The sequence below is a fragment of the Hordeum vulgare genome, chromosome 7H, assembly GCF_904849725.1.
Source record: "Hordeum vulgare subsp. vulgare chromosome 7H, MorexV3_pseudomolecules_assembly, whole genome shotgun sequence".
Lineage (NCBI taxonomy): Eukaryota > Viridiplantae > Streptophyta > Magnoliopsida > Poales > Poaceae > Hordeum > Hordeum vulgare.
In genome coordinates, this window is record NC_058524.1 from 2,377,714 (window position 1) to 2,404,715 (window position 27,002).

The 27,002-nt window shown below is 46.4% G+C and overlaps 1 protein-coding gene across 1 annotated transcript; it reads right to left on the bottom strand.

Annotated features, from left to right (window-relative positions):
- Positions 1-843: 843 nt before the first annotated feature.
- Positions 844-22,165, bottom strand: LOC123412757 (disease resistance protein RGA5-like). Its single transcript, XM_045105692.1, has 6 exons — positions 21,407-22,165; positions 9,453-10,404; positions 6,971-8,962; positions 6,818-6,864; positions 1,294-2,419; positions 844-1,189 (listed from the first exon to the last, which is right to left on the bottom strand). Exons 1-5 carry the CDS (start codon positions 22,002-22,004, stop codon positions 1,335-1,337), a joined length of 4,674 nt encoding a protein of 1,557 aa, XP_044961627.1. The 5' UTR covers positions 22,005-22,165; the 3' UTR covers positions 844-1,189; positions 1,294-1,334.
- Between the last annotated feature and the right edge of the window lie 4,837 nt (positions 22,166-27,002).

Here is a 27,002-nt window from a genome sequence, read left to right on the forward strand (position 1 = left end):
AGGTGTGAATAATATGTGGACGGGGCCATCAAAGCCTCCTTCATCTCGCAGGTTTCAGCAGCCTGACGGGAGCAACAATGCATGTGACGCAGCCTGACGGGAGCGTTGAGATCGGCCAGCAGGACGTTGGCGTGGAGGGCCCGTACACGGCGGGCATCTTGGCGAGCGCGGCCGCCGCGGAGGTCGGCGGCGACGTGGCTCTCGTCCTTGGCAGGCGTGGCGTGAGAGAGTCGGGCGAGGCGCACCTGTATCATGTTAACAATAATCATGTTTTATTTAAATATTGTTCATCTTGCATGAAAGACAATTCATTGTGTATTTATAAAAAATGATCATCGTGTATTCACAACTCCTCATTTATAATAAATAAATATTCATTTTGTAAAAATAATTGTTCAACATGAATAATTTTTTTTTTAAAAAATGCTTTGTAAAAATATATATCAATTGGTAACTAAAAAACGTCCATCTTGTATTTTAAAAATAAATTTCATGTATTTTAAAATTCATCATGAATTCATAAATAATCATAGTGTATTTGTAAAATTCATCATGAATTCATAAATAATCATAGTGTATTTGTAAAATATCCCAAGTGTATTAATATGTTCACCATATATTTTGGAACATCATGTATAAAAATTTTAATTTATCAAAAAGTTTTAAATTTTGTATAAATAAGCAGTTAAAATGTGCAAGTACTTTTTGTAATAAACAATCATGATATATTCACAATGAAATAAGTGTTTGCCATTTATCTGTAAACATTATTTATCTGTAAAAATAAGCAGTTAAAAACATGTATGTCAGTAGCAGTTAAAATACATTTTCAGAACAGCTGACTGAATAACGAAGAGTCCAGATTGTTTTTTATTCCGAGTTCGAAAAATCTTGAACAAAAATAGAGGGAAAGCTAGAGACTGCATTCGATGTTCGAAAAGTAACTGAGAGTTCTGTTGTACTGTAAAGATAAAGTTGGATGATGGAGATCAAGATCATCAAAACGCCCGTAGGAAGCGTTAAAACATTATTGGAACACAAATTGCAACTGGAAATAACAGCTAGTGACTAAAACTCTTGATGTTTCTGAAGCCACTTTCTCCGGAACTCATTCATGTCTTGTCTTTTTTGTATCATCAGCGGAGCGCTCCCAGGAAATTCAGAAATTCAGAATGAGGCACAGCCAGCACTGCATGGAAATATGAAGAGAAACTCCATGTCATTCTAATCTTGGAGCAAACAGGATAAATAATTTTTTTATACAAAGCAAGCAGTACATGGTAAGTAACTTACTCATATCTTGCGTGTATCCAAGGTTTATTTAGTTGACCAACTCAGCAACCCATCGCGGCGCACAGAATCCCGTTGCCCCGGTATGGCCTTGTGGCAACGAAATTCCACACAGGCGGTTGCCCATCCGGGATCCATGAATGAAGCTCAACCACCTTTTCATCAGTAGAATTGTTTGGACGCCCAATAACAATCAGCCGGTCACCACACGCTCGGAAACCCATGTCAAAGGCATCTTTGTTCTTCGACTGTACAGGCAATTTCCCAAGAGTGATCCACTTGTTGTCCAGCTTATCATACTGCTTCAAATCATTATTCTCACTGTAATCAGCACCATAAAGCTCGTTGTTCACAACCGCAATGAGCGGAGGAGCTCCATCGACTGTCTCGTTGAGCCCCTGAGACATGTTGTCGATGACTCTCCATGACCGCAGGTTCAAGTCATACTCCTCACCGCAAGTCAACGGCTCGCGGCTACTGGTACTGCTAACACCACCGATCACATAGAACTTGCCGTCCATGAAGGCGCCAGAGCATCCGTACCTGGCCCTATTCATGCTGGGAAGGGGTGTCCAAGTATGTGTCTCCGAGTCATACATCTCTGCAGAGCTCAATGCATTAGTACGAGAAGAATCAAGGCCTCCCGCGACGTACGCCTTCTCACCACCACTCGCTGCCCCAAACAAGTAGCGCGGGGTGTTGATCGCATCAGCATCAGGCAGCCCTGTCCATGAATTGGTAAGGATGCTATATCTCAAGGCAACACCTGTCTCCCCAAACAGCAGCAGCTCGGTTCCTACAGCGAGGGAATCCCAGAAGTAGGATCCAGACGGTGGCATCTTGGGCACGTGGATCCAGCGCCCAGTGGACGGATCATAAGCGTCCCACTCTGGAGGATTATTATTATTACCGCAGCAGAGGTAGAGCCAGTGCTCTGCGACCCCATTCTTCCGACGAAGGCGGTAGATGTCCCCGTTGCGAACCACCGAATTGAATTCACGGTTGAGGGAGGCGATGGAGGCGCCGTAGTCCCGCCTGGGCACAAGGTGGAGGCAACGGATGAAGAGCTCCCGACCTATCACATCAATGGTATTGCTCCACGACACCACAGCTTGCTGCTCCTCTACACCTGACAAAAGTCAACAGCTCATCCATCGTTTTACTAATTTCTCCTACGTGTAATTTATAACCTCATGAAGATGCATGTCAGGGAATAAGCCACGGCGTGCGTGTGTGTCGGCACGTGTGAGTACGCATGCGTGTGTGCGTTAGCGCCATGTGACCTGACCTGGTCGTGCTTGTGGGGAAACTACGTACGGGCCGACTCGGCCAGCGCCCTCCCTTTGAGGTTTATGTTAATGTTAAGGTATATATATGTCGACTCCTGTTAATGTTAAGTGGACATTTATCTCCCTTTCCCTTAGGCTAGCTATAAAGAGGAAAGCAACTCATTATATATACGATGACTTGATCAATTATTAATAAAAAGAAAAGACTTTCCTCTATAGTATCTATATGTCAATCTATTTTATGTACCTATGTGTGATCGACTACGACGCTAGCTCCGCTCCGCAACCTTGGACCGAACTCGCCGACAGGAGTTCTATAACACGTTATCAGCACGATGAGCTCCACCAAGCCCGCGTCAAGCCTTCATCGAGCAGTTTTTGTCGTTCGCGCGGACGTATGAATCCGACATCTTTTTGCAAACATGGACTCCTCTCGTTATTTGCGCTTAGTTTATTTTTTTAATTTAATTTATCCACGATGTGGATTTATCTCCCAAGAACTAGTTGACAACCCCCAGGCCCAGATAATATTCATGTCGAATTTTATAAGCATTGTTGGGAATTTGTTAAACATGATCTGATGAGATTGTTTGGTGCTTTCCATAACAATTCTTTAGATGTGGCTCGTTTAAACTACGGGGTTATCACTTTGCTTCCTAAATTAAATGGAGCCAAAAAAATTCAACAATACAGACCCATTTGTTTGTTGCGTTGTCCTTATAAGTTGATAACGAAGGTTTTGAATGACAGGGTGGCATTGTACTCTGATGTTTCTAATTACTAGGCATCAAAATGCTTTCATTAAACATAGAAAATATAATGGATGGCATCCTGACTTTGCATGAAGTTTTGCACCACACTCAGCGTCGTAAAAATGTGGGATAGTGCTGAAACTGGACTTTGAAAAAGCTTATGATAAGATCAACTGGGATTTCCTCCTGGAGTGCCATAGAAACAGAGGTTTTGGAGAAACCTGGTGTGGCTGGATAAAAAAGATCTTATATGATGGCACGGTGTGCATTAAGTTGAATAATGAAAAAGGTCCTTATTTCCAAAGTCATAAGGGGGTTAGACAGGGTGATCCTTTCTCTCCTTTCTTGTTCAATATTGCTGTTGAGGCCTTGTCTAAGATGGTGAGAAATGCCCAGAGGGAGAAATTGTTCACCGGTCTTGCCCCTGATCTTATTGATGATGGTGTTTCTATCCTTCAGTATGCGGATGACACGGTAATATGCTTTGAACATGATGTAGCTGCGGCTGTTAATTTGAAACTCTTGTTATACTTGTTTGAACTGATGTCGGGGTTAAAGATCAATTTTGAGAAGAGTGAGATTTTTTGTGTGGGAGGTGATGATAATATCCTGAATACTTATGCTGACATGTTTAATTGTCAGATTGGGCACTTTCCTATGAAGTATTTGGGGGTTCCAATAAGCTTTACTGGACTCAGGTGTGTAGATTGGTTGTTTCTGGATGAAAAATTTCTTAAATGTTGAGAAACTTGGATAGGTAATGCTGCATCTTCGGGAGGTAGGCTGATTCTGATGAACTCATCGCTTACTAGTATAGTATATTACTATATGACGATGTTCTTGCTTCCTGAGATGGTCATATACAAACTTGATAAACACAGGAAGAAATTCTTTTGGAGAGAATTCGAGGGTAATAAGAGATATCACCTGGTTAAGTGGGATCGTATTTGCAGATCTAAAAAGAAAGGGGGCCTCGGGGTAAGAACTTGCATAAATAGAATGTGAGCCTGCTTGTTAAATGGTGATGGAAATTAGAAACACAACAAGGGTTCTGGCAAGATGTGATCAGAGCAAAGTACTTTAGAAAAGTGGATGTGACATCAATTTCTAGTAAGTTTGCTGATTCTTCTATTTGGAAAGCTATTATGAAAGTTAAAACTCACTACCTGGCTGGTAGAGAGGTTGTGTTGAGATCTGGTACTATTACTAGACTGTGGCATGATTCTGTGAATGCTGCCCCACCACTGAAAAATTCTTATGCTGATCTGTTTTATATCTGTAATCACCAGGATATTACTGTGAGAGATTTTAGAACATGGGAGGGGGGGTGACTTTTTTAGGAGACAGTTGACTCCTCTGTTGACGGACCAATGGTCAGAATTGAAGGTTGTTGTTGATAAATGGGTCTTATCTGATGAACCAGATCAGATTTTGCGGAAGTTTGGGGGTGGTAAAAGGTTCTCTACTAAATCTGTTTATGAGCATTTGGAAAGTAACATTGCTGGTTGTGATTTTCGATGGATCTGGAGTGCAAAGTTGCCTCTTAAGATCCAGATTTTCTTATGGCAACCTTTTCAAGATGCTGTTCTAACGCGAGATGTGATGAGTAGGAGAAAATGGAAAGGTAATCCTAGATGTTCTTTTTGCCCAGAGAGGGAGACTTCACAGCATTTGTGTTTTTCTTGTCCTGTCGCTAGAGTGGTGTGGAGAACAGTGGGATGTATGCTTGGGACCAGCAAAGGTCCTGATAATCTTTGGCAGTTTTATGCTTGGTGCTTTGCTTATCTGCCTAATGGAGTTAGGTTTTATACTTGTGGCCTTGCGGCTATTTGTTGGGCATTGTGGAATTGCCGCAATCGCGCGACATTTGAAAAAAAGGAGCTGGGATCTGTGCGGCCCCGGAGGAGGATTGCTGAATCGGGGGGCGAAGATGCTGAAGAGGAATGCGTCGAATCTGCTGAGGATCTGTGCGGTCCCGGAGGAGGATTGCTGATGGGCGTAGTTTATGATGCTCAGTTGCTTTGGTGGCCTCCCTGCGTGGAGTGATTTCAGGCGTTGACCTATGCTGGGTGCTTTCTGGAGTTTCCTAAACTCTTTTGGATGGTTAGTGCGTAGTATGGGTGTCCTTGGGTATTCGCCCTACGGTAGGCTGCTCGATGACGAGTGCCTTTGTGTAGGTTTCTCAAGAATGCTCTGAACTCACACCCCTTTTCTGGTTTTCCTTTTGAACTTGGACATTGTATTTCCGTTATGTGAGTAATGGAAAGGGGTTGCCCGGTTCAAAAAAAAAGAACTAGCTGACAAACACGTCAATGTGGATGTTCTTGAATCAAGAGACTTGTTGTCTACACCTAGGGAGATGATGATTATCCGTACACCAAATAATCACGGCATCGCCGATGTACCGGATGTACACGGGACGCTCCGCTGACGCATGATCTGTTTTACCGGAGCAGCTACAGTAACAACCAACGTCACTGTGGCCCTGCTGGCCATGACCACGACGTGCCCGAAGCGCTCAGCCACGCCCCGACCCCGCTGGTCGCCCGAAGAACTGCCGGCCGCACCCACTGCGCCGCCGCCCCCTCAACTGGCAGCGCCCTCCGGCCTGGCCGCAGCGCCGGCTGCAGGGCCGACCGCTGGCCGCAGCGCCGGTCTACGCCTGGCTGCGTTGGCCATGCCGATCGCCCGTTCCAGCACATGTGCTCGCCCGCCTCATACGCCGCGCGCCTCGCCGGCCGTCTAGCCGAGCCTGCCGCTCGCGCCAGCCACCTGATCGAGCCCGCCGCAGCGGCGGGCCGAGCCAGTCACTCGCCCCGGCTGCCCGCAGCATCGGCCGCGCTCCCGCTCGCTCCCGCCGTGACCTGTTGGCCGCTCGGCGCCAACACTCCCGCGCGCTTCGGCGTCGGCCAGGTGCGGCCGCCACCACCCCCACTCGGCCAGCGCCTTCCCTTTGACCGAACGTTTTCTCTGTTAATGTTAAGTGGGCGCTTATCCCCCTACCCCCTAGGCTATATAAAAAGGAGAACATCGCTATTGTACGATGACTTGATCAATGATTAATAAAAAAAGACTTCCCTTTACATCTATGTGTCAATCTACTTTCTGTACATGTGTGCGATCGACTACGATACTAGCTCCGCTCTGCGACCTTGGACCGGACTCGCCGACAGGAGTTGCGGAACTGTGTTCAAGCGCGTGCGTGTGCGTCAGGAGCGTGAGCCACGGAGCTGAGTGAGTGGGTGCGTCGGGAGCACGGCGTGACGTGTCAGTGCACGTCCGTATAAAGCCACTCCTCTCACACGTTGTAACCTCGTGTGATCGAGTTCGAGCTCGAAAGAAAACAGAAAACGGCATCTGTGCGGCAAGGTTTCTGAGCACCCGCAAAATCTTTGTGTCCCCTCCCTCGCCGTCTCTCCTTGTCTCCGGTGATCGCCGGCCCTAACGGACGAAACGTTTCGTCCGTACTACAGCTCAAAAGCATACCTGGAGGATTCAGGCGTGAAGAGGACTCTGGTGACCTCGATGATATCCTGCAGGTTACAACTACCATTTAGAGCATGAGCATGAATAGTCAAATCAGGTTTAGTTGAATAACTCAACAGAAACAAAAGTAATTTACAACAGCAACAGTACTACCTTTTATCGACATGGGAACCGGAATCCACTAATTTCACCTCGACTATAGGATTGCTCTGATGATTGCTAACTATACCGATCCTCGAGACATACTGCAGATCAGCAGCCGCACCCCCAAATTTAGCGGAGACCTCTCTAAGGCCCGTCATATGCTCGATGCTGATTAATGCATTACCATGTCGATATTGCTTCCACTGGTCACGCTTAGAATAAAGTTCAAGTCGTTGGTCCATTTGGGGGATGGCGTCGAAAACAAGCCTGAGCTTCCAGAGATTAGGCATTGCGTCCGCCTCAAATCTTAGCCAAGCTATTCCACTCATGAACCTCAGCTTCAAGTACTTGAGAGCTGTGAATCCAGCAGCCGTGCCAAAGATTATCTTAACATTAGGTGACTTGTCCACATACAATGACAGGGCAGTGAGGGCAGGAAACCCACTAAGAACATCAACGTCATTTACTGACAGTCCAGCCACTGCAATCTTCAGAATGCATAGGTTGCCAAGTTGGATATTCCACCTATGCATGTCGCAAAATACGACGGGGCTGTGTGGTGAGACCTCGAGTCTCTGGAGATGATGGATAGGTCTATCCAAGAACCACAAAACTCTTGCTTCTGAAGCGTCACCATAGCTAACCGAGGATCCGTGAGCCACCAGTTTTACAGTTTTCAGGCTGTCATGTTCATACATTAAATAATCCAGAGCATACATGCTTCTCTGCGGTTGGTCGGGATCTGAAGAAGGCGGTGTCGAAATGCAAAGATCCTGCAGGTGGTTCGGCTTGCAAAGGCACATATCATCACCGACAGACCAATCCAGCAAATTTGTGTGAGGAGGAAGACTGAGGTGCAACAAGCGTGGGAGATATATAATGTCCCATGGAACATAAGTGCCTCTTGGTGTATCCATAACATCCAGTGTTTCCAAACACTGCAGCCCTCTCATCCGCTTCGGAAGTTTTATGCAGACATCACAAGCAATCTTCAGATATCTCAGATGGAACAGTTCTGATACTCTAGAGAGGTCTATGGACAGGTCTTTGTTACCATGACGAAGACCGGATAGCTGAAGGTTGAGAACACGAACAAGCTTGAACTCTCCAATACAAGGCATGCACTCTGCCAATCCAAAAAATCCAAGTGACCGTACTTGTGACTTTCTGATGTTTGCTGGTATCTTGGCACATTTTGCATCACCAAGTTGCAGAGATAGTCGACGGACCTTATGAGAAAGCGTCAAATTTTTTCGATTGCAATCTACTACCACAAGGAAATTCTTTTCAGCAGACTTGTGTACAATAAGATCATGCACCACGGCATGAACTGTGCAGGACACCACCTCATTGTTGAAGTTGATAGACACAGGTTGGATGAATCTTCTATCAACAAGTTCATCGAAATACATTCCTGCAACTTCCTCTGTGTCTTGCCCTTCACTTGCAGCAATAAACCCTTCGGCCACCCATTGCCTGGCCAGGTCAAGTTTGAAGATTATGGATCCCACTGGATACATACTAAAATAGAGCAAGCATGTCTTGAGGTAATGAGGAAGGTTGTTGTAGCTGAGGTTCAGTACATGTCTCGTTCTTTCTGAAGTTGAATTTGATGACAAACAAGACACTAATGAATCATGTATGTGTGTCAATAAATCCACTGATACAGAAGGCTGGTTTGCTAAAAGACTTGCTATGCTGATGGTCGCTAGTGGCAATCCAGCACATATTTCTACAAGTTGGCTCGAAATTAGTTTGAATTCTTCAGGACAGTCACTTTCAGAGCCAAAAATCCTGCCAAAGAATAGCTTCCTTGAGTGACCATCATCCAAAGGTTTCATCTCAAAAACTTGTTCTGGGTGATCGCAGCTACATGCTAATGCAACATCTTCAATCTGTGTAGTTGTTATTATTCTGCTACCTTGACTACCCTTGGGGAAAACCTGATTAATAACGTCCCATGCCGATGTATCCCATAAATCATCAACAATAATTAGATACCTGCACGCCAAGAAAGTCCACACATGTCACATCTATGTGCCAGGCAAATGGCAACAGCACTGAGATAAGCTAGAAAAGAATGAGTATTTAGTCCATGCATGGATTTATATGGTACCAAAAAATGCATGGATTTATGGTACCAGCCTGAAATTAAATGTTACTGCCAGCATCATTTGCTAGCTCACTGTAAAGCTTGTCTGAAAAACATCTTTTCAGAAATTGACTATATATCATCATGCCTTTTTTTTTTTTTGAAAAAAACAACAGATCAACCTGTAGCGATTTAATGTAGTACATGCGATTCTAGACCATGTGGAAAATAAGTAAATTCTTTTCTAGCTCACTGTAAAGCTTGTCTGAATAACATCATCATGCCTTATTTTTTGTGAAAAACAAAGTAGGAACCTATAAGGAATTTACGTAATACTTGTGATTCTGGACATTCATGGATACAACTAGTACATACTATTTTCATGAGGAAAATAAGTACCTCTTCCCATGTAGATAATTCCTGATATTGTCAGCAGTTATGCGAAGTTCATCAGAAGCCTTTTGGCTTGCTTGGGGCTGCTTCCTATGGATTTGTGATAGCATGTCATTCAAAAGCTTCTTTATATCAGGCTTTTTGGACACCTGGATGAAAGCTCGGCAATCGAATTTTCTCCCAATTTTATTATACAACACTTTGGCAAGCATTGTTTTACCAAGACATCCAGATCCATGAATAGACACCACCTTGAGCTGCTCATTCTCATCATTAGCCAGCTGTGAGTTGATAAGCTTGCTCATCCGACCATCAATTACTAGGCCAGAACAAGTTTTCTCACAAGGCGGTGGAGGCATTGGCATTAAAGGCCCAATGGCAGAAAATCTACATGCCGTCGAGGTACTACAACAAAGGACTTGGTACCTCTCATACCGTTGAATAGCCTCCAGGGCATAGATCCTGAATTCTGATACCTTTTCAATCATCTGCTGGTACCACTTGAGCCTCCTGGGAGCACGAATGACATCAACACAAATGGTTTTGGGGATAACATGTTCTGGCACATGAGGAGCTGCATACTCAATTTGTTTCTGCCACTTGAGCTTCTTGGCAATCTTAATAAGACCCATCTTGCGGACAGATCTGCATTCCAGAAGCTCAAGGGATACACGGCTGTCAATATAATCAAGGATGTCATAGGATAACTCTTGTGCCTCTTTCATCCAACACTTCACCGCCATGGGAGGGTCCTCCACCTCTAACAGATCTTCAAGGTATGCACTTATTTCTTCAACATTATCTTTTAGCAGGTGAAATCTGTCATGGAGCCCCTTGGGCAGCTTGCATCCTTGAGGACCTAGCATCATGTCGAGCTTGTTAAGAATGGGTCCAATGGCGCCCAGTGAAACACTGAAGGGGGCCTCCACCTCTCCACGTGTGCCTTCCATTGAAACATCTGGATACAAAGATAGATGAAAAAAATATATCCACCAACACATTGAAACATGAGAGACAGGAGAGAGAACAAATTGCACAAAGACATGGAGTAACACTTCGATTGGTCATAAAGTAAAAGATTAAATGTTGCTTTGTAATTAGTGTTTGTCAATTAACTACCAAATTAAAAAAACTAAAAATTCCTCCTACTTGGAGAAAATAACCGTGAAATAAATATTGAACACATGCCTAGTTCTGCAGCTGAAGGGGCCAGGGAACTCACAACATGTTTTTTTTTCTTTGACGTGCAAGGCAGGAGCTTTGCCGATTTCACAGAGTGGCCGTGTTTATAAGGGAACTAGGCTACCCAAGCAGAGTACAACCACCTAGCAGACTACAAAACAGAACAACTACGAAAGAACAGAAAAAAAGAAAAATCACCAACGACAACCCAAGCAGACTACAACCACCTAGCATGCAAGCTTTCCAGAGAGGTTGAATGCAAGATCTTCATCAACACTTTCAAAAAGAAAAACAACGTCCGAGTATGTCGCTGTCACCAGCATCAGCCACCGACCACCTGGACCTCAAATCTTTCTCCGAGACCCTCGCACGACTACCCCACCGAGCCACAAAAATGGCTCAACCTATCCAACAATCTCCACACCACTTCCATTCAAACCGGCCACAACCATATATGTATTCTTCCACAATGCCTCGACGGAGGAGAACGCACACGGGCGGCAACATCAATGGCAAAGACCCCCTCGCCCTCCATCAAAGAACAAGGCTTTCGGCCAAAGTCTTATGTCTCGCCACCTTTGACGTTGGTTGACGCCATGCTGCTATGAACCTTACTTCCGCAAAAATGCGAAAACAGCAAACTAGACCAGGAGGAACAAAAAGATGTGATGGCCACCACATCATGGGTCAGCGATGGCACCACGAACACCACCACTACTATGACGGCTCTCTTAAGCTACAACACAACATGTGGCTCTACAACCACAACAATCAGGAGGAGCCGTCGTGCCAACTGCAGAAACTGTATGTCGTACCACAGAATGGCCATGGCCCGTACGACCCAATTGGACCAAAGGGAGCCACTACCAAGACACACCGACATTGTAGCCTTGCCAGGCTCCATATCGGGTTGTTCGCTCACCAACTATGCCATGCACTCCTACCGCATGCCTATCCGCGCAATAGGCCCTGCAAGGCCAGGATTGGGCCCACATGCCCCCCTCCACAGGAAGCCTACCTCGTCATAGGCCTTGCAAGGCTAGTATTGGGCCCGAACCCCGGCCCCAGGACAAACCTAGATTCACAATAACAATACCTTGAGGAGTCTTCACTATGGAAACACCTAGTGGATGGAACACACAATGCCCCCATGAGATGGGAATATCCTATTTGACGCTCTTTGCGTCAAAATGTCGGGCAAACGCACAGGAGAAAAGAGAGTGAGGATGATCTGGGTCGGCCCATTAACGGTTGCGTGGGATGCCGGTTTTGGGAACGTTTTAGACTTTCCCCAACCGTTTTTTTTCCGTTTTTGGGAACTTTCTAAAAGATCCCCTGAACCGTTTTTTTTCGTTTTCTTTTTTATTTATTCTTTTCAGTTTTTTTTGTTTCTGTTTCAAAAATGTTTCGGAGTTTTAAAAAATGTTCCAGAATTTGGAAAAATGTTTCAGAAGTTAAAAAATGTTTGGAAAATGTTCCGAAATTAGAAAAGATGTTCCGAAATTTTATATTTTTTTCCGTATTTTCAATAAAATGTTCTGGAATTTGATTTTTGTTCCAGAATTTGGAAAAATGTTCCAGAATTTTTATAAAAATGTTTCGGATTTTCAAAAAATGTTCTAGAATTTGAAAAGGTGTTATATCTGGCGCTATGGTTAGTATTTAAAGTTTAGCGCTGCTTTTTACCAACGTATTATCGTCCAGTGCCTTGGTTAGTGCGAGCACATTGAAACCCGATGGTATGTGGTTGCATTCCTGGTGAGGGAGCTTGTTATTTTGATTTTTTTACATTGTGAGTTTAGGACACAGTACGAGCGGGGCGAACGCGCGAGCACGCTAATGGGCCAGCCCATTCGGGGCTTGCTGTATGCGCCGCGACCCCAATTCGACGCAGAACGCGTCAAATAGGAGCTCCTCATGAGATGGGGAGCACCTCCACCTTCGTAGGAGCTAGTACGGGCTTCGCCCCAGCATGTTTGGCTAGTTGATATTTATTACACTTTCGGGCATTTTAAATCGAGTTTTCGTCCCAAGCCCATGTTTAGTGTGTGGTTAAAATTAGTGGGCGAAATTTCAGAGGAAGTAACTTTCCATGTGAATTAATAGAGGAGGGTATGGAATAGTTATGTGGGAGTACTAGGTTCCTTTCCCCTTCTCTCGTCAACTCCTTAATTTCCTTTCCACTTCTCTCCTCAACTCCTTAACACTACTAGAAACCGTTGTTTTCCTACCGCTAAGTTCACTCGGCAAAACATACTCAATAAAGTCTTAGCCAAGTGTTGCACTCGGCAAAATGGACTCGACATACACCCTTTAGGCAAAGTGCTCTTTGTCAAGTTTTTTTTGTGGTGCACTAGGCAAACTCTTTGCCGAGTGTCAAAACCAGATAAAACATTGCCGCCTCATGGCTGCCGCATTGTGCCTGGCCACCGCGGCATGCCACTGCACCGCTGGTGCTCCTTTTGTGCTCGTGCTACTACCGTGGCTTGGGGAGAGGAGCATCGGCAGTTCGTGGGGCTTATGCTTGCTCATGCCTGATGTTAGATATTCTAGCCTTGTTCGCTGTTGCGGCCACTGTTATATGCTACTTATTGTTGGTTCCAGCGATGCTTGCGGCTGCTGCATGCGGTCGAGGAAGAGAAGGGGGGAGGGAGATGGAGAGGAGATGCATGGGATGGGATAGGATGATTGGAAAAGGAGACGAGGGAGACAAATGCATGGAGATTTTTTGGTGAGGATGGTGCCACATTATCGATCCACTCTGCTTCCTCTCGGCTCTCGGCCCATGAGAATGAAGAACATGGATTGTGTGTAGGGCTGGGCGTTCGGTTTATATGGTTAATACGGTTCGGTTTATTCGGTTCTATATAATTTCGGTTTTGGAAAAATAGAAACCGAAATAATCATTCAAAATTTAGAAACCGAACCATATTAACCACAATATATCGGTTCGGTTTGTTCGGTTAACCGAAAAACCAAAATTCATGCACTTGTTAGTATAAGTGTAATGACTCGAGAGCATTGATTTGCTTTGTATAATATGCAAAAGGATAATCACAAGTTCTGGCAACCTTAATATCATTCTATGGTTTATTCGGCCAAGCAAACTAGTAACCATAGTTAAGTAGAAAAAGCACATGGAACGTGAAATGTATTATGTGCGGAGAAATGTGTGATGCCTCCATACTGTTGCATTTTCAGAAACAAGGTATTCCATGGGGTATCCCACATATCGGTTTGTTCTGTCTATTCGATTTCCGGGCACCAAAATCCGAACAAAAACAAAACACCGAACAACCCTAAAATTTCCCACCAAACCAAAAATCAAACCACCAAATAAACCGAGAAATCAGTTAATACGGTTCAGTTCGGTTTGGTTTTTCGGTTTTCGGTTTTATAGTCCCCACCCCTAATTGTGTGTTACCTTGCTTGCAATGCAAACACTCAACTTCAAATTTTTTTCCTTCCTTTTTTGAAAGTATAAGCTTTAAACATAGACTCATTAACACAAACATTATTTTTTGACCCATTTTTTCTAAAAAAAAGTTATACATGTGCATTTCAAATTTGAATTACATCTATTAAATGCCTATATATGCATTTAACGACTTAGCTATAGCAACTGAACCCAAAAATGTCAAATATTGAAATTAACTATGTAATGGTGTATGTTAAGCATATACCTTTTTAAAGTAAACCAATGAGTGGTCCCTTTGCCTTCAAGCATGACACTTTTTTTATCTCGAAATCTAGTTTATTTCTCAAAGATAGTCCGGTTTCTAAGCATCATTCATTTAAACTTTTGCTAAACCTTCACAAATTTTTACCATGGCCTGTAGGGATCATATCATGACACAATGGAACTCTTCATGTTTTCAGACTACGATAGTATTTTTATAATTAAGAAAAATATAAGCTCCATGTTGAGGTTCGAGTCTTGGCATCATAATGTTTGAAACTAATATTTTCTTGTATATGGCCTAGACATGTTCAGGAGGAGCGAACACGCCGCCACACACGCCAATCAAACCATGAAGCTCCAAGCCTCCAAGGCTTGCCAGGAGATGGATGGTATATATGCTGAAGCCGACGACCAGTGAGGTGGTGCCACTAGTTGGCCTCGCCGGAGGGGAGTGCACACGCCGGCATGGGGACTACGGCGCCCGTCAGCAAGGCCGACCCTACTGCTGCTAGCGGCGGTTGGGCAGCAACCAAGCAGAAAGCAGGAGATGGCCAGGCATGCGCCCACGAGCCAACCACCCGCGGTTGGCATTGGTCACTCGAGAAAAGGAAATCCAAAGTACGGAGTATATATGAAATCCTCAAAATATTTGCTAAGTAGTAGTACCAATACTCTATCTATTTCATGAGCGATGTCCAACACAACTTATTTTGCAGATATAGAAAATGAAGAGAAAGAATATGGGCATGCATAATTTAATTGTTATTTTGTGCACATGCTTAACAAATGCCCCTTTAAGGACCAGTTCTTTTGATGGCTTCTAGAATAAGCTGGAATAAGCTACCCCTACCCAGCTTATTCTAAAAGCCTAATCAAATTTATTTTTTATAAATCTACTCATTAAGTCTTAACTGGTAGGTTTTTAAAAATATACTTTTGATTGAGCTTCTAGAATAAGCTGGATAGGGGCAGCTTATTCTAGAAGCTCAAAAAAGCCACTCAAAGAACTGACCCTGGCAATACCAATTTTTTCGTTCAAAATTTGATTTCCCTCAGAAATCCAGGACAAATCAGGAAGTATTGCATGTCTCCAATAGTAATATGAAAATTTTGGAGCTTCTTTGAACAAAATGGTTAGGAGATAATGGCTGACTTGCTAAACAAATACATTTTTGGTTATTTAGAGACCATTAGTGGGAGAGAAAACTATATTAAGAGACGTACAATATGGTTATTCCAATTTGTAATCCCGTCCCAAGTATGCACTGAAAATTGTAAATGAACCAGCCTAACCAATATACATAAAACCTTTATGTGTGTTTTCAAACTAATTACCCGCACACGTGTTACTTTCAGATATAGAACTAGCGATAAAATCTTTCGGACTTTGTCTATTCATTTGTAGAAGAAGTGAGATGTACGTCCAGGTTCAGGCACACTTGGGGTCGGACATTCCACCACATCCTCAATGAACTAAGGAACACTGGTTCCTGCAAAATAATGGTTATATATTTTTCTGTTTTTGCTTTATTTTAATACTATAATTATTCGACAAAACTTTTATGGTCAGTTCACATTTGCCTTTTGCAGATTTTAGTGCTTACTTGGTTTGTGTGTTTGGTGTGGTCCAAGGCCAGATACAATGAAATAGTTGTACCACAAAAATTGAAGTAAATATATATTATTTAGATATGATACAAAACTTAATTTTATAAATTGTGCCATGGGTAGGGCGTCATATAGGAGCCCCACTTTAGATGTAGATTTGGTCGAAGGTGCATGGACGCTGGTCTCCCGCCAGGGAAGTGTTGTCCCTTGCTCCCACAGAAAGGCACCCCACTTCCGGGGCAGAAAAAGATGTTGACTTACGTTTTTATCTCATATCTCTAACAATTTGGCCATGACTGCCTATATACTTATTTTGCTCAATAATTAATAAAAATGGTTGTGTGCATCACACTGATGCGAAGGCCACCGCCACATATGCCAACGCCTTCAAGAAGGATTAAGCGCCCTCGTGCCACCGTCTTCACGTCGGGCCGAAGAAGACTAGGACATGGATTTTCATCCTACTTGTCGACACTAACCACCAAAGGCTAGCGCATCAGCATGGAGACTACGCATTTAACAAGGTAGTGACACAAGTTCGTCACTACTGATCCCAACCAATAAAGACAAAAGCAAGAGTTTACACCTCGGACATGAAGCGATGTTCCAATCATCATCTCGAAGACGGATCTTTTGGAAGTTAGCATGTACTCCATGCCATTCCAGGAAGGCAGGCAGTGGGTGGGTAGTAACATTCACCACGACCCCCGGGACCACTGCACCAGTGTCCTCTACATGCACCACAGATATAACATGGTGCGCTATCCGACCTATCACTCGCAGCCGCCCAAGGTCGCCGCATCATCATCTGCAGCATGCAGTCCGGTGACACCGCCACACTATCTACCGTCATAAGTTCTCATGTCTGAAACCACCACTGATAGATCGAGAAGGCAAGTGAATTGAAGAAGACGTCACCATCACCATGGCCGCTATATATATAGCCATAGTGCGCACCTCCGCGAAAACTCACATAAGCCGACGGATTAGAGGTAGAGGCATCCCTCATGGCATGTCATGCACTGTCATGGGAGGTTTTCGCACGACCTCGATGACTTCTTCTACGTTGTCAACATCATCTATGAGCACATTTTCTTCTTCAATTCTCTATCCTTGTTGAGACCTTTCATGCCAATGGCAATGGGGCCAGCCGCAAATACCACTGTGATCACTGGCGCGCTACTACCACAAGAGGTTGGGGTAGGATTAATGTCGCCGACGTTGTAGTCTCCCCCCTTCCATAGTGGTCGTGTCGAGCCCCAATGTATGAGAGAATCCTACTAGACTAACCCCTAGAGTCGGTCATAGTTCACAGTTTGGCCTCACACGTGTACGTCGCGGCCATCACCTCGCATGAAGAAGTCGCGGAGATGGTCGCTATAGCCAATCCGTTGTTATCTTCCACTCTCGTACAAGCTTGCACCGCCAGCTGCATGGTAGTCACCGTGACCGTAGTCTCTAGGCGCTGCTGCATTGGAGAAAAACATGCCAGTGACTCCGAGGGAAGACTTGGTGGTCGGAGGCAAGAGATCGCCGATCCAATTTATCCTTATTGGGAGGATCCTTTTTTGCCAACCGATTCTCATTGCTTTGGTCTTTTATGACTTTGCTATTTGCCAACATTTTATCTATGTGTGTGCTTTCGAGAGTATCCTATTTATGCAAACGTCGGGTGTGCGCTGATTGTATATGTATTCCCTTACCGCTTCATTTTGAGTGAATAAAATACACTCTTCATTGGTTTTTTGGAATTCTTACGACTATTATTGCGTCCATATGTTGTGGTCCTATTGGCTCCTTACTGTTACGTGTTATTATGAAGTTAGTGTTGGGTTTTCAGTTCTTTTATACCATGATCTTCTGTCAGATGAGTCCTTGATTGCTAAAATTCCCAAAGATAAGTTATTTTGCTAAAGATGGCCGATTGCCGTTTGTGACATGCGTCTTGCCGAGGAGGATACCGGTTCTATGTTTCATATCCCCTTGTCCAGTGTAGCCTTTCAGGAGTATTGATGAATTGTCATACATGGCTTGGAGCAATCTCAGGATGGGTGACCAACTAGAAAGTTAATTCTCAGTGTGCGCGGGTAAGTATAAAGTGCGCATGAAATACTAATGTTGGTATGTTGGCCGTTTATGTCCTGCACGGTAGTCAGGCATAATGACCTTATACTCGGTAGCCAGTCTAGGGTGTTACTGCGGCTCACCCCTGAGCACGCATGAGAAGGACAATGTTGCGAGGGAGAATAGGACAAGCACGACGACCTCACCTCACAAAGCAAACTTTTTCATATAGCCTACCACACATGGCAAGCTACCGAACGGGATCACCACTAAAGACACATTCTAAAGAAACCACCACCGTCTGCCCACCACCCATGCTGAAGTCCCGACCACCACCACCTTGTCCCAAGGCGACATCTTCCAGAAGAACATAATGTCGGGGTTTCGGTGCCACCCAAGCCACGAAATTTGAGTTTTCACATAGGACACGGAGGAGGAGAGAAGGGGATGTACCTCGTTGTCGCCTACTGGAAGGAGAACGAGATGCTCTTAGTGTCATCATGATCGCTACCACAGGTAAAGAGTTTTCCCCGATACAGATCCCCATCCCCAGCCACCCCAACCAGCCACCGGATTCGGCAAAAGCATAGGCGGCTGAGATCCTGGTCAGCGGACCGGATGAGGAGTGCATTAGAGGATATCATCTTCAAATCCCACACGAAGGGCCATCGGGGTAGCCCATGCGCCAAGAACTACGCATGTCGCCGCCCGCGTAGCCGAGGGGATCTGTTAATAGCATCCATGGTAGCCACCCGCTCCCAAGATGGAGACTCTCTCTCAGCCATGCGAACGAGCCTGACGACAACCTCAAGCAGTGGCAAGGTGAGGTAATAGGAGGGGAGAGGGTAGTGGCAGCGCTAGGTTTCACCCTCGTGTCGTCAAGAGGGGATAGAGAAATTAACTTGCAAGGGAGATCGTGCACGGAAAAATCTTGTACGATACCATATCGTTGTTAGTATTGAAAGGCCACCATCCACAATATATGACATCACTTCAACAATCTCGCCCAAAACCTTTGTGAGTTCGAGCAGAGTATCCACATCCACCACAATGTTAAAAGTATAGGGGCTAGTGGGTCACACTTATGGAGTCCACCTTCGTCATAGATTTTTGTAGCGACCTCACGTCAAGAGATGAAGTTACGGACCCCACCGCACAATTTCTCAGAAGAGGCCTTCATTCTTATATACTCCCTTCGTTTTTAAATATATATTTTTTAATTTTTTTATTACGGGCTATATTTTTTTTTTTGAGAAGGAGGTTAAACCTCCAGCCTCTGCATCAATCGATGCATGCGGCCATCTAATTAGTTATTTCACAAAGGTCTATTAAAAGTATACATCAATCCACCCAAAGTCACCACTCACACCTACAAATTCGATAATGTGGAGTGTTCTCATTCCACATATCTAAGACCGGTGTTGTTTCCAATTCATCCACATAACGTATCGGGAACAATAGCCGGTGCAGCACACCTAAAACGCACACCTCACGCGCACGTTTTACCAGCCGCCATCATCCTCGAACCACTGACCCATCTTCAGGAAAGAGATCCGCATCATCCTTGCCAGTCCAATCATCCGTCGACACCACCACGGCGCCCAACGGCGCCACCGCCCTGCGCTCATCCGTCCAGATGCGAAGATTCCGGGAGATCTGTCGTGCGTAGCACCTGCCAACCAGGCATGACTCAGCGTAGCACCTGTCGACCAGGCATGACTTGACAGCTCCACCGAAATACCGTGCAAGACGAAGCCGCTCCACCTCCTGCCTCAGTCTGCCAGCACTGCTCACAAACGACGCTCCCAAGGGAGAAACGGCACCACAGTACCGCCATCGTCCTAACTGGAAGACCAGATCCTAGAGTTTCCCGCGAAGCAGTGCCCACCACCAACAACCGTTCAGGACCCACACAGTGCCCACCACCACTCAACCCTCAAGGCGACGCCTTAAGGAAGGTCACGACGTCAAGGACGCCGCCGCCGCCCAATGGAGTTAGGGTTTTCACCCGAGAGGCAAGGAAGGGGAGCAGAGGAGCAGATGTATACCGACGTCTCCAAAAAGAATAACGGCGCCCTTGAGCGTCGTCGTCGGCGCGGCCGGCCTGGGCCAACCAAGGGGTTTCCCCCAATCCGAATCTCCTCCACTGACTTCACCCACAGGAAGGGCCCCGGCAACCACGCCGGCACCGCCAAGAATCCGCAGGAGAGAGGCCCACCGATCAGGACCTGGGGGGCGCAGGTGACGGTCCGAGCAGTGGCCGACGAAGGGGAACAGCACACCTCCACAACGACGCTTCCAAGAAAGATAGCGGCACCCGCGGGCGTCGCCGTCGCGGCTCCGATAAAGACCAGAGCAAGGATTTTTCCCGGAGCTGCGCTGGATATCCACCGCCACTGACCGCTGAGCATGGCCGCCACGCACCATCACGACCCCCAGCCAAGGCCACTGCACCGCGCGCCCTGGACACTGCTCATGCCCAGCCGACCAGTGCAGCCACGCCTGGCTGCCTCTCCCTACCACCAGGGCCGAGCGCCCCGCTAGATCCGGCCATGGAGCCCCGGATCCGCCCTCCACCGCCGCCTATTGGCGAGATCACACCGGATCCCGCGACCGCTGACGCGGGGCGCCACCGTTAGAGCCCGAAGGCCGACGCGAGGGGCCCCGCCGCCGCCATCCACGGAGCGCGCGCGGCTTCGCCGGCGCCCCCTCCGGCAGCGGCGAAGCGGGAGAGGGGTGGAGAGGGGTCCGATGGCTGCGCGGTGCGTGTCTCTACGCGAAGAGTATGCGCGCCGACGACGTGCTCGCGAGCCGCCGGACTAGAGGAGCGTGGGCCGGGCAGATCGGGAGCCGGCGATGTCCCTTCCAGTCTTAATTATCTCACTTGCCTCATATCCCGGCGGCTGGCAACGGACGCGAACGGAGCCCGCAGCAGCCCCGGCGGCGGCGCTAGATCCCCGTTCCTTCCTTCCTCCGCGAAGGACCAGCAACCCTCGCGAGACCCGCTCGAGCGGCTAGGTTAGGGAAGGAGGAGGCGGATCTCTATTGCATGGATGTGAGCAGGGCCTTACGGACTATATACGGATATGTCTATATACATCTGTATGTAAACTATAGTGAAATCTCTAAAAAAAACTTATATTAATGAAGAGAGCAAGTATAAGATAAGAAAGGTAGTTTCCATCCAACGAGTTTTCTTACGTAGCACATGAACTATTGCTTGCCAAAAATGGACAGTAGTGTAGATGTATTACTGCCAGTAGTTTCAGGTTCAGCACGAGTTATGTCCTTGATAAAATTGTCAAGAAAATAATGCAGCATCCGACTATATATGTTATATGTAGATGAGAAAGAGTAATAAAGTGCAACTGAACTTTTTACCTACTGGTTAAAAGGAAGGAGAGAAACGAAGAAAAGTGTTTACCTTGGGTTGGATAAAAAAGGACGACCCTCTCCTCCTCCTGCTCCTCCTCCATAACGCCATGATCCAGCATCTTGTTGCGGGCCTGGCTGCACTTTGGGCAGGGCGCGGATCCCACCCTCTTACAGGCTTGGCACACGAAGGCGCGGCACGGCCTTGGGGCGGCGTCGAGGAGGTGCCGCAGCCCGCCGGTCTGGTGCAGCTTCCTCACATGGTCAGGGCCGCCCACGGGCCGTCCACCCACGAGGAGCTGCGGCAGGGAGAAGGCGCACCCCCGAGCCGCAAGCAACGACTTGAGCTCGCTGTGGTGTGCTCTGCTGGTGGAGACGTCGCGCTCGTCCATGGTCAGGCCGTAGCCACGCAGCAGGGCGCGCAAGGCGTAGCAGCGGTCGGCCGAGGTTTGCCCTCTGCGGCGCGACGCCGACGCAGACGCCGTGTAGAGAACCACCTCCGGCTGCAGCTCATGCTTGCCGTGCGGCCCGGACGACGAAGAGCTGCCGTCCGGCGGCCTCATCGGCGAAGTAGAGCGTAGTGGCGAGAGGAGAGCGGAAGCAGATGATTGAGAAGGGAACAAGCTAGTGGTGCCTACTCTACTTTTCATCTCCTTACATTGTCACATGCATCGCCTCTACTGCCGTGCCTGCTGCCCTGTGTTTATTTTAGTAACAAATTCCTCGGACGCCATGCCTCTTTGTCGATTGCCAGTGCTGCGTTACCTTGCCAGTGCTGATTACTTCTAAATACTGAAATCTGATTGGACACTCTTATTGGATTCTTCTCTGCTCCCGATTTGAAAGAAAAGTACTTTGCTAACTACTCTCTTTGTCTCAAAAATAACTGTCACAACTTTATACTATCTTTCATATAAAATTATATTAAAACTTAAATTACACATGCACCAATTGATTATTGTTTTCAAAGAGATTCTAGGTCAGCCGGCCCACGCATGCATGGAATGAGACAATATGGCACAATATGGCACGGTCGCTCCTCCGTGTACCCTCACCTTCATCACAACATGTCGCATGCACATGACAAAGAGTCGTTACGATCGTTGGTGGGACGATCCATGCCAACACCATGGCGAAAAGGTTGCTCGGAGTTAATTTGCCCGTGACTCTTTTTGACGGTTGGCATTATTAATTCTTGCGGCATGCTGCTGATCGCTTGTTAGGTGCCATATCTTTTATTCTGCCTTTATTAATAACTTGAATTTATTCATGCTCGATGCCTTGTCTAGATCTTCACATCGCTATTACAAGAGTCATGTAAACTATTCAAAATTCAAAGATCCGGCAAACAACAAATTAATGTTTCCACAAATGCTATTTTTAGGAAAACATCATTATTAATAATCAGCTAAGGGTGTCATCAAGATAGACCCCCAAACCGCCCGCATCCGCATCCGGACCGCGGGAGTTATTCAACGCAGGTCTATATCGGTCCACGAGACGATCCGGACACGATTTCTTCCGCAAACCGGACACAAAAGTGGGGGAGCTTTGCGGGAGTCGAACTTGGGAAACATAGGAATCTGACACCCCTGACCCACCCAAAACCCTTTCCGTACCCGCGACTTCATCCTCCCAATTTTCTCTTGTTCCTTCTTTCTTTCTTGCCTTTGCAGGCGCTCCACCCCCCATCATGCCACATCCCCACCCAAACTCTATGTCTCCGTCACCTCCAGCGCTCCAGCAAGGCTCCATCCCCTCTTCTGCTCCGTCTCGGTTCAACCCCTGTTCTCCAGTCGCCCCGCCAGGTTCCATCCGCTACTGCTATTCCCGCCATGCTCGACCACTGTTCGATAAATCACCGGAGCTAAAAACACTTGTCCCTCCTACTTTTTAGCAATGAATTCTGATTTGGAGTACATATACGAGCAATATTGAGCCGTCGGACGAGGAGTACTCCAATAAGATGGTGATGATGCATGCGCTCCTTGAGGATGTGGAGTGTGCGGGGGGAGGATGTTCTCAATTTCAATGGCTTGATCAAGGGTCACTGAGTGCTCAACCGCAATAGTGCGCGCACCCATTTGACACTGATGGCCGACTACTCTACCCCCAGTGCACTGACATTATTGTCGGCGTTTTCAGATAAGTAAGGGTGTCTACGATCGTTTGTACCATGACGTCCGGTCCTCCAATGACTACTTCATCCCAAATAAGGACTTTGTGGGGATGATTGGGTTCTCTGGTTACCAGAAGTGCACGCCGCTGATTCGTGAGACAAGTACGGAGTACCTTTGGATGTCTGAGAGCACATGCCGAAATGCCATGTTCAGGTTCTCTACTGCCGTGGTCGAGGTGTTCGGACCTGAGTACTTGAGAGAACTAACTGTGGGAGACGCCGAGAGGTTCTTGGCAGTCTCAGAAGCAAGAGGGTGGCTAGGTTTGCTTGGATCTCTTGACTGCATTAATTGGAAATGGAAGAACTGTTTGAACGCTTTACAAGGGCAATATGGGGGGGGGGGCATATTAAGAATACCACCACCATTCTTGAAGAAGTTGCATCTCAAGATCTTTGGATTTGACACACTTTGTTTGGCATGCCCAGGTTTCACAATGACATCATTGTGCTGCAACGATCACCGTTGTTTGCGAGGCTGACTGAAGGAAAAGCTCCTCCTTGCCACTATATTGTCAATGGACATGAGTACAACAAGGGTTACTATCTGGTTGTCAGTATCTATCCTCCATAGGTTACCTTTATCAGCACCATCTCAAACCCAATTGACCAAAAAATGCCTCACGTTGTCCAAAGACAAGAAGCAACTAGAAAGGATGTCGAGAGGGTATTTGGAGTTATGTAGGGCCGTTTTGTGGTTGTTTGTGGATTTTCTAAACAACAGGATCCGAAAACCTTGTGGGAGGTGTTGGCATGTTGTGTGATCATGCATAACATGATTGTTGAGCATGAGGGTGACAATGCTGCCGCAACTCTAGAATTTAAAAACATGGGTGATTATATCCAATCTCCGGACCAGAATTTTGGCCACATTTGAAGAGTTTATCCGAATGCATCAAAAAAATTGGCAGCGACCAACTCACGAGCAGGTGAAGTAAGATCTAATTGACCATGAGTGGCCGGTGAAAATTTGTCATTCCTAAATATTTGTCACGGCCTGCTACTCGGTCATTTGATTTGTACTCCCTCCATTCCTAAATATTTGTCTTTGTAGAGATTTAACCACATGCTTAGTTTACATTTCTTAGTTAACAATGTTGAAGAAATAGCCCCAAGAGAGGAAACAATGTTGAAGAGATAACGATGTTGAGGAAACAATGTTGAAATAGCCCCAATGTTTCTTCGTTAATTATGTTACTGCCTTTAGAGAGGAAACATTTCTTAGTTAACAATGTTGAAGAAATAGCCTCAAGAATCAATAAGGAAATGATTATTTCCTCAGGAATTATTTGTATAACATTTCATATATAGGAAATCTTGCATCTAGTCCAACCTCATGGGGGAAAGAACCTTTTTCCTATGATGCAAACAAACAAAGTCGAATCATGTGTGATTTGAATGGAAATGACATTCTAATTTTGTGTTATTCATATTCCTACCTTTTTTTAAAGAGGCCTTCAAAGTTTTCCGCATTTACCTCCAACATTGTTACATTGTGTCATGTTTAATTTTTCACTCATTTCAAAACAGTAGGAATTTAAATAGTTGTGGAATTTGTTCTCAACGTCGATGATGCCCGACCCGCATCCTCGTCGTTGACTCGCTGGCGACAACCTGCTTGACAGGCGCCATGTCCGGGACCGGCCTCCACTGGGCTGGCACTGGGAGGTGCTACCTTCCGGGGGGCGCAGCTTGGTGAGGAACCGGGTTCCCGTCATCGACCTGGAGCTTCTTCGATGGTGGTCGCATGGGCCACTTTCGGTGCTGAGGCTGCCGGCCCCGAAGGAGGAGGTACGTCACTGTTGGGGAACGTCGCATGGGAAACAAAAATTTTCCTACGCGCACGAAGACCTATCATGGTGATGTCCATCTACGAGAGGGGATGAGTGATCTACGTACCCTTGTAGATCGTACAGCAGAAGCGTTAGAGAACGCGGTTGATGTAGTGGAACGTCCTCACGTCCCTCGATCCGCCCCGCGAACAATCCCGCGATCAGTCCCACGATCTAGTACCGAACGGACGGCACCTCCGCGTTCAGCACACGTACAGCTCGACGATGATCTCGGCCTTCTTGATCCAGCAAGAGAGACGGAGAGGTAGAAGAGTTCTCCGGCAGCGTGACGGCGCTCCGGAGGTTGGTGATGATCTCGTCTCAGCAGGGCTCCGCCCGAGCTCCGCAGAAACACGATTAGAGGAAAAACTATGGAGATATGTGGTCGGGCAGCCGTGAGAAAGTCGTATCAAATCTGCCCTAAAAGCTCCATATATATAGGAGGAGGGAGGGGGACCTTGCCTTGGGGTCCAAGGGACCCTCAAGGGGTCGGCCGAGCCAAGGGGGGGAGGACTCCCCCCCCAAACCGAGTTGGACTTGGTTTGGTGGGAGGAGTCCCCCTCCCTTCCCACTTCCTCCCTCTTTTTTTTTTCTTTTCCTTTGATTTCCTTCTCTTGGCGCATAGGCCCCCTTGGGGCTGTCCCACCAGCCCACTAAGGGCTGGTGTGTCTCCCCAAAGCCTATGGGCTTCCCCGGGGTGGGTTGCCCCCCCGGTGAACTCCCGGAACCCATTCGTCATTCCCGGTACATTCCCGGTAACTCCGAAAACCTTCCGGTAATCAAATGAAGTCATCCTATATATCAATCTTCGTTTCCGGACCATTCCGGAAACCCTCGTGACGTCCGTGATCTCATCCCGGACTCCGAACAACATTCGGTAACCAACCATATAACTCAAATACGCATAAAACAACGTCGAACCTTAAGTGTGCAGACCCTGCGGGTTCGAGAACTATGTAGACATGACCCGAGAGACTCCTCGGTCAATATCCAATAGCGGGACCTGGATGCCCATATTGGATCCTACATATTCTACGAAGATCTTATCGTTTGAACCTCAGTGCCAAGGATTCATATAATCCCGTATGTCATTCCTTTTGTCCTTCGGTATGTTACTTGCCCGAGATTCGATCGTCAGTATCCGCATACCTATTTCAATCTCGTTTACCGGCAAGTCTCTTTACTCGTTCCGTAATACAAGATCCCGCAACTTACACTAAGTTACATTGCTTGCAAGGCTTGTGTGTGATGTTGTATTACCGAGTGGGCCCCGAGATACCTCTCCGTCACACGGAGTGACAAATCCCAGTCTTGATCCATACTAACTCAACTAACACCTTCGGAGATACCTGTAGAGCATCTTTATAGTCACCCAGTTACGTTGCGACGTTTGATACACACAAAGCATTCCTCCGGTGTCAGTGAGTTATATGATCTCATGGTCATAGGAATAAATACTTGACACGCAGAAAACAGTAGCAACAAAATGACACGATCAACATGCTACGTCTATTAGTTTGGGTCTAGTCCATCACGTGATTCTCCCAATGACGTGATCCAGTTATCAAGCAACAACACCTTGTTCATAATCAGAAGACACTGACTATCATCGATCAACTGGCTAGCCAACTAGAGGCATG